The 8,545-nt window shown below is 42.5% G+C and overlaps 1 protein-coding gene across 1 annotated transcript; it reads right to left on the bottom strand.

Moving 5' to 3' along the window:
• Window positions 1-314: 314 nt before the first annotated feature.
• On the bottom strand, window positions 315-7,782 carry LOC118557428 (coiled-coil domain-containing protein 85C-like). Its single transcript, XM_036127428.1, has 3 exons — window positions 7,555-7,782; window positions 2,680-3,739; window positions 315-571 (listed from the first exon to the last, which is right to left on the bottom strand). Exons 1-3 carry the CDS (start codon window positions 7,780-7,782, stop codon window positions 315-317), a joined length of 1,545 nt encoding a protein of 514 aa, XP_035983321.1.
• Window positions 7,783-8,545: the final 763 nt, after the last annotated feature.

An 8,545-nucleotide genomic window follows, 5' to 3' on the forward strand; every position in this document is an offset into this window, starting at 1 on the left:
AGCTTTTCCTCCATTTTGCTTCCTGGTGTATGTGCCACAATCTCTTATTCGAGTCATTAAAATCTCATTGACACATACGTTAGCATTACTGTAGGAAATATTGTGGGAATCTTTGTACATGGCCTGAATCCACACTATGTGCATCTAACCATTACCAAAAGGTAATGAGAGGCTTACATTGACCGAGGTGAATAAAGTGATTCAAGATGTGTAGTAATCAGGTAATTAATTTAGTACAACAGTTTCAGAGAGAAAAAGAGACTAGATTAAAAATTATATTATATGCATATCCCGCTTTGTAATTCAGGGTGGAATCATCTGCAGCATTGTGCATGTGTTATACATTTGCAATGGGAAAATAAAGCAGGTCTCTTTGCTGCTCTCTTCGCTCTGACTGCATGCAGGGCTTTCAAAACGAGGCAGCAACCTGTGAGACAGCACTGAGGGAAGGAGGGAAGGACTCGCAGCAGCAGTCTGTGCCTGTGAGACACCGCTGAGGGAAAAAACGAGAGCTCTAGCAGCTGTCGCCAGAGAGTAATGGTAGGCGAATTGCTGCTTTCATTTGAAGTTGCTAAATCGCCAAAAACAGGGAAAAGTCATTAGATTTATCTTGAGTTGCTTTATTGAATAAAAATTGCTAGGGGGGTCAGAAAAGTCCCCAAATATAGTGAGAGGGTCATTAATTTGGTGACACTGAACTGTTGTTTCTTGTTTTTTTTTCCTCTACCCAGAGCAGCACAGTGCCCAGTAGCCACCAGTAGCTTCATACACTAGCCAGCTTCTCAGTGAAGACATAAAAAAGACCGTCTTGGTTTTCAAAATAAAATAAAATTTAGCATCTCATGATATTTCAATTCATTTTAAACTCTGATTATGATTAGAAGTGTGCACATATACAGTAACTATACTATATCATATGTTTACATTGTAGTAACATTGTTTTTAATTCATTCTGAAGGTGTGGTGGCTTTTATTCTGGTGTGGCAGTGCGCCATGACCAACTACATTTAGCGGAAACCCTGAACCCACTGTAAAATCATAAATGATCTTTTGGTATTAACTTCAAAGGTTTTTGAGTTTTCAGTTTTTCCAGATGATCCTGAGATTACAAGGAACCCATTGATAACAAAATGTCCCAAATGATCACTGACAAAGGGATAAAATATAGAGGCCAAGTTGAGCCATTTTTTACAGCAAGGTGCACAACATCCTCGTGTCAGATGATTAGTATTAATAACTTACATGCAGATAAATATAAGATGACAATTAATCTATAGTAACTTTGCTGAATTGACCAGCACAGGAGTGGACTAAACCACTTACAATTCTTTAAGGACTGATAGTACCCTGGGACAATATTCCGTCCTTCATTTATCCAGAGTGTATTTTATTAAAACATTAAATAGAAAAACCCGTTTTAGTCCAGCCTTTTGGAGAACCTGTTTCAGGAATAAGCCCTGGTTAAGCAGTAACATACCCATGCCTCCACCAACACGATTGCCCTATAGCTGCTATTCCACTGCATGTTTATTAAACAGCTGTTTTATTGCTCCTATAGCTTTGACCTACATGTTATGAACTTGTTTGCGCTTAGTTGACAGGACCTTGTCATTTTTACTTTTCCTCAGCGAGAAACAGACCAGCAGTTCTTATCAAGAGACATTTTTTAGGCGGCAAAAGATTGTAATGCAATCCTTGGCAGCAAGGCATCAGTCAAATTGTTCCCCCGAAATGTTTGTGATGTATGTGATGGACGGTGTACTGGAACTGTAATTTCCCTCTGGGATTATTTAAGTATTTCTGATTCTGAAAATCGATCAACACTTCCTGTCCCTTGAGCCTGTCTTGTGAACGCAGAGAGGGGTGAGGGTTCTGAATTGTAATGTTCCTTTTAGCGCTTCACATTGTGCTGCAAAAATCTCTAATACGAAAAACCAATGCTCAGACACACACGTACAGCCCCTATTCCAACTCTATGGCTGAGGTGACCGTGCTCAGAGACTGAGGGAGATGGGCGGTCATCAATAAGAAATTCTTAGCAGCACAGCATTGCTCATGTAACTCACCAGGGTCTACAAGTTACATTCTGACATTTGTCTAGATCTGTGCTTCACACTGCTGCAAACAAATTACTGTGAAACAGAAGTGACAGCATCGTAAGGAAGATAAGGAAAGACAGTAAAATGTAAATGTGCTCCATGCCAGGCTAACAGTGGGCTGTCTGGAAACGGAAGATGTACATGACTGAAAAACTCAAGTTGTACATATAGGCAGGAGAGTTGAAGGCACAACATGTGCTCCTGTGTCTGCTCTAACTGTTCCTCCCTACATGTGATATTGTGAGAACTCCCTCTAACTGGAAGGACATTTCTAAGCATGAGAGGAGAAGATGTATAAATATCTATATTGTTGAGAGAGAACTATTCGTGATGATCAATGTCATTTCAACATGTTTTAGAATTTGTTTTAGATATTTGGCGTTGTTCAAGTTTACATTAAGGGTTAAAGTTAATAATGGAATCAGTTTAACTCATCCAAAATGTCTGTGTTTGACATCTCTGAAGCAGTATAGTACATGCGTAGCGCACCTTTTTTAACAATATAGTAATCTGGGATAATAATTTAGCAGTAGCAGTAATAGTTGAATTAAGTATGAAATAGAAGTTACCATGTGCCTACCGTTGTACACACTCTGATGATGGGGGCTCATCTCCTCTTCCACAGCCCTTCTCTGCCCCCTCTCCCTTCCAGGGGAGCCACTGGCATATCTTCCCTCACTATGCTCCCCTCCAGGACTGGGATAATAATTATAGTGGTGACGCATAGATTTTGGGCTCCCAAAAATCATCCGACCTTTCCTCTGATGCTCCAAGTTTCCCGATGATGGCTGCTGGGTCTCCGGACCCTCACAGCTGGTCCCCAGATTTTCTCCCTGACGCTGTCTCTGACTCAGCTCAGGGCTGGACTTAGCCGAGCCCTTCCTGCAGCCTGGTGACACATGCCCTGACATCAGAAATGGTTTTTGAGCCAGTAGATCAGAGTTGTAGGGTTTGGAGTTAGAGTCCCAAGGTAGTCTGGTGGGGGACTTACTGTGCTTCTCGAGCCAGTGTCCTCCAAGGCCATAGGGTTCTAGGTTTGTAAGGGATCCACCGCGGGGTCGGCAAGACTGAGGGAAGGTTTGGTACTCAGGTGTGGAGCTATTTCTCCTACCAGGGGATTCACATATGTCTCCATGTTTCTCCGAAGAGTACCTTGACCCTGATCCTGGGCTTGCACTGGAGTTCAGGTGAGGCAGCTTGTGTTGGTGGTTATCGGGGCTATCCGTGCTTCCTGCACTTGAGGTACTACTCCCATCACCGACGTCCCGCTGCAAGCCAGGTGTAGGTCCACCCCCTCCGAGCTGAGACAGACTGCTCTGGTTATCTGTTGAGCTCCTGAAGCCACAATCTCCCTGAACGCGACCTCCTCCTGCAGCTGTGGCAGCAGCTCGCTCCTCCTCCAGCATTGAGCACACCTCCTTCAGCTCTAGATTCTCTTGGACAACCTCCAACTGCCGCTGCTCCAGCTCCTTTAACTTATGCAGGTAAATGGTCACCTCCTTTCTCATCAAACCCGCACTGAATTGGCCCAGCCGCTGCCATTCCCGCGACACCCGCTTCCCCTTCTGCCGGTCGTCATCCAGGAAGCAGCACAGATCCCGCAGCTCCTGGTTGTCCTCCTGCAGTTTCTGGTTCACGTCCTGGTTTACAGAAATCCAGCCCACATGCACAAACACACAGAGCAGATCAGTGGGAGATGTCATGCACATTCCTGCTGTGAATGATCATTTCATTGAAAAACATGTACTTTGTTGAAACCTCTTTGCTATATATATTAATATTGTGGGCTCCGTTTCAAACACGAAAGAGACATTTCTCCTTCACCTCTGGAACAGTTTGGGACAAATTATCAAGAAAAATAAGACATGAGACCGGTCAATTTTTGCTGTTTAAATGAAACTCAAGCTGCCGTTAATATCTGGTACAACTATTAAATATCTTTGCTTACATTTCCCAGAATAGTCAATCAATAATAACCTACAGCAATGCCTCCCACAAAGAAAGCATTTAAAAGCCCACATTTTGCCTCTTTGTCTTGAGATGGTCAGGGTAACTCTTGCTGAACTAGTTGCAAATCTGATTGTAAAGAAGCATAATTTATTAGTATCTGCTGCGGCTTAAAAATGAAAAATAAAAAATTAAATTTTATCATGCCAAATCCGATTAATAATTTTTTGGATACTGAGCCACTGCCAGCTTCTGCTCTGTCTCTTTGTGGTCATCTACTAATTTGTCTCTTATTTGAGACGCCCCAATTACATCCATCTGGGAAACGCTCAGCTCAGCACTGATGAGGCCCGCTCTGCCATCAAGCAAAATACAAAGAATTGGGTTTAAAATAGTATGCTGCAAGGGTGGATAGTAACTGTTTTCATTTACTCAAGTAACTTTTTGGAGAAAAAAAAAATTGTAAATTTGTATTTATTCTGACCTAAATTAGTTATTTGGTAATCATTATTTATCATTCTGAATACCACAATCTCCACATAACTTTAGTTTTTGTCTGTATGACTACTTCATTTTCACAAATTGAGTATGACTAAACTTTGTCCAAATAATCTTTTACTCTTACTTGAAACATGTTTAGATGACTATTTTTACTCCTGCCGAAGTAAAAACTATGTTTAAGTTGTACTTCTCTTACTTGAATACAATTTTTAGCTACTCTGCCCACATCTGGTGTTCAGTACCCATCACTTTCTATGTGGAAGCAGGTTTACAGCCAACTGAATGTAATTAAATTTGTATTGAATTATACAATGAATGGTATATCTTAAGAAGTAGTTTACATAGGGGAGAGTGGAGTGATTTGTGCCAGTGGGTAAATTGTGCCACCCTGTTTCTAGGTAAGCATGACCACACATTTTTGAAGCCTACGCCATTTCACTCTTCCTATAAAAAATAGAGCCTCTTTGCATGAGAGGTTAGCACAATTAAGGTAAAAAAAACTGCTTTTTGCCTTTCACAGTTTCTGGGATTAAACTATCCTTATTTTATTTAAATTTTACTTTAATAATCAACGGGATAATCTACCCCAATGTATTCTCTCCAAACATGCCCCCAGTACAGGGTGAGTTGTGCCACAAGACAACATTTTTCAGAAAGCTATGTTTCTTAATTTCTATTTTTCAAAGTGATTGTTCCCATGGATGTACCACATCCTGAAATACATGTACATATTATAGTTGGAAGCATTGCTGTCATGGTCTTCCTATAAGGTCACTTTGAGTAAAAACTGGCAACACTTTCCCCCACAAATGTACACATTTTATTTGAATTTTATTGCAGTGGATAAGAAATGATACATGACTTTCAAAAATGTTAGTAAAAATCTGAAAGTGTTGCATCCATATATAGTCCCCCTCATTCAATGCTTAGAATCACAATTGGCTGCATATCTTTCAGGGGTTATCTCTAACAGCTTTGAGCATCTATCAGGGTTTCCCCCACTGTATTATAAGCCTGGTGGGCTGGCAGGCTTTACTTTACTTATTTTAAATGCCTCAATGTTTGACAGCTAAAGCTCCACATTTCTATGCACCCCCCCCCCCACCCCCCAGGACAATAACAGCCAGGATTAACCCTTTTTCTGGGGAGAATACTGATCTATAAACTGACATTCATCTCCAGTCTTCCTCACAAAACATCTCAAGTTCAGTCAGATTGGATGGAGAAAATCTGTAAGAATCAGTTTTTAAGTCTCATCCCAGATTCTAAAGTAGATTTAGGTCTGGACTTTGACTGAGCCATTCTAACATGCGAATGTTTGACCTAGACCACCTTGTGGTATCAGAGGCTCTATGTTTAGGGTCCGCTGAGAGTCAGCGCGGCTCATTGTACACACACGTGCGGGAGCCTTTAGTGTTTCTCCTAAGCTAAGTCATCGCTCTTCTACTTTCAGCCCAGAGTCACGTGTGATCGCACACAGGTAAATTCACACGCCCCCCAGTTGAGAGTTTCCAAGAGTCACGACCTATTTTCACCTGCTTCGGTAAACATATCTGTGTTCTGTAAACGCACCCAATTTCTGATGATGGCTGCACTAAAGGCCGCCACAGAGTCTTGAGCATCTACTAGTTGTGCAGACGTTGTTGGAATCTGATCTCATAGGGGAACATGGGAACAAATGACATTTGCTTTGATTGTCACAAGTCATCAAAAGTCTGTATGGTGGAAACAAAAATCCACCTTCCTAAGTGCGGTTAGATTCCTGGAAAACACATTTTTTGTTGCTAGATAGACCCCATGAATGGATCATAAACAGATTCCAAATGTAATCAAATTGAAATTTAATAGTTTAATAGTTGTAATTTTCATACAATCCATAAATAGAAAGGATGAAAGGCTTTCAAAATATAACCTGAAGATACATTATACAGACAAAAACATAAAAAGAGAGACAGAACGATGGATAAATAAGAGAAAGATGGAGAGACAACAATTCTAGGGGAAACACTACCGAAGAAAAACATTGTGCTGCATGATATGGCCATCTCCAAGTTTTAAGGAGGGGTGGTGTGTTTAGGGGGCTGAGCAGTGGTCGTTTTTTTAACCATGTCTTTTTCAATACAGGTCAAAAAGTCCACTTATTTACTGTGTCAAACAGCAAAATGGACATTTCTGGCTTTCATCCGTCGACTCTTTCATAAAAGCCAGATTTGAGGATTGTGCATCTAAAAGATGTTCAGTCAGTTGTTTCTCCCACCTAAGCTGGTCTATGCAGCTCCTTCAGAAGGGCCACTTGGCGCCTTCTCTGATTAATGCTCCCCTTCCCCGGCTTGTCAGGCTAGTTGGACATCCATGCCTTGGTGGGACTGCAGTTTGTCCATCCTCTCTCCATGTTTAGATAATGGACTAAACAAAGCTTTTGGGATATGTTCAAAGCTTCTGATATTGTTTTAATACCTAATCCTGCTTTAAACCTCTCCTGAACTTTCTGCCTGGCCTCTCTGCTGTGTTCATTAGTCTTCATGATGCTGGTTGTGTTCTAACAAACATCTGAGGCAAGAAACACAGCAGCTGTAGTTAGATTTGGATTATATTACACACAGCAGGTCTAATTAGGGGACTTCTGAAGGCACTTTGTTACATTGGATTTTACTCAGGTTTGTCAACATGCAGGGTGTTAAATACAAATGCACAGCACACTCTTTTTGTAAAACAATTTGAAAACTATTGATAATTTTCCTTCCAACTCCACTAGAACGTAGGTCTACAACTTTGTGTGGGTCTATAAAGTCCAGTGAAGTTTGTGGCTGGAACGGGACAAAATGTGAAAAAGCAGAAGTAGTGTGAATACTTCTTCAGGATCTGTTCTCAGCAGGAATTAAAAGGGTCTGGAGATCAGAGAGGAGTTTGTTTCCTACATTTTGTACAGTTCTGCACCCTGACAGCCGGCTCTGCTTATAAGCAAAGCAATAAGGCCCTGCTGATGATGCCCGGAGCCCCTTCTCACCTTCAGATTCCGTATCTCCGTGAGGTGCTGCTGAAGCCTGCGGTTCACCTCCCGCATCAGATTGCCGTGCTCCACGATGACGCCCCTTTTCTCCGTGTCCGCATGGCGCAGCCGCCGCACCAGCTTCTGCTTGCTCCACCTCAGCAGGTCCTCGTCGCTGAGTTTGGCGATGTCCTCCGCCGGACTCTCCGCGCTCTTAGACGGCCGCTGTGCGCCTTTTTCCATCATTCAAAGTGCTGCGTCAGGTGAATCGGAGAGAGCCCGATCTCAGATCACAACTCGAATCCCGCCTTATCATGTCCATGGGATTGCATTCCGCTCGTTTCGACCCACGCCCATCTTGCAGCTCCAGCACGCACCCCGCTATATTCACGCTGTTAGAGCGTCACCGTGCATCCTGCTTCTCCGCGAACGGAGGCCAGTAACGGCTTCATAAGGCGGGTTACCTCCAGGTGCATGCCGGCCCTTTTGCGCACTGCCACTCAACGTGCACTACAGCCGTCCAGGTCCAGCGGATAGGAGAAAGAAGAGGAGGAGAAAGAGGAGGAGGAAGAGGAGGGGGTGATAGGTGGAGGGGAGGGGAGGGGGAGGCATAGCCAAAGAGCAGGATGATAAAGTGTGTTACTGGCTAGCCAGATTAACTAACGCCACCGTATTCTGTGACTAAAAAAAATAAGACTCTTAAAAAATAAGAGTTCCTCTGCCATTATAATTATTATAGAAATATTGACGTCACAGACTATGAAAGCTGCTACCTATTGTGACGCACTGTAGTAAAATAATACATTTTTCACCCAAACTGTTTCTGGTGGCTTTTTACATCGACAAGTAATATTTAACCTGTGACGTAATGACTATTATTAGTAGTAGTTTAGGAGCTCAATGCCTGGCACCGGATGTTAATTGACGTGTTTATGTTCGCATTGCCGTAACTTCTCGCGCAACATCATCTACTTTAGGCCGAGTCGAGCTTTGGAAAAGCAACAGCGCC

Source organism: Fundulus heteroclitus, chromosome 3, assembly GCF_011125445.2.
Source record: "Fundulus heteroclitus isolate FHET01 chromosome 3, MU-UCD_Fhet_4.1, whole genome shotgun sequence".
Classification (NCBI taxonomy): domain Eukaryota; kingdom Metazoa; phylum Chordata; class Actinopteri; order Cyprinodontiformes; family Fundulidae; genus Fundulus; species Fundulus heteroclitus.

Excerpts from the sequence above, each read along its gene's own strand:
- LOC118557428 (XM_036127428.1), bottom strand. The coding sequence starts at position 7,782 with ATGATGGAAAAAGGCGCACAGCGGCCGTCTAAGAGCGCGGAGAGTCCG. Across the intron at positions 3,740-7,554 it reads CGGAGATACGGAATCTGAAG|GACGTGAACCAGAAACTGCA; the intron begins GTGAGAAGGGGC and ends TCTGTAAACCAG. Across the intron at positions 572-2,679 it reads TCATCAGAGTGTGTACAACG|CAACTTCAAATGAAAGCAGC; the intron begins GTAGGCACATGG and ends TTGGCGATTTAG.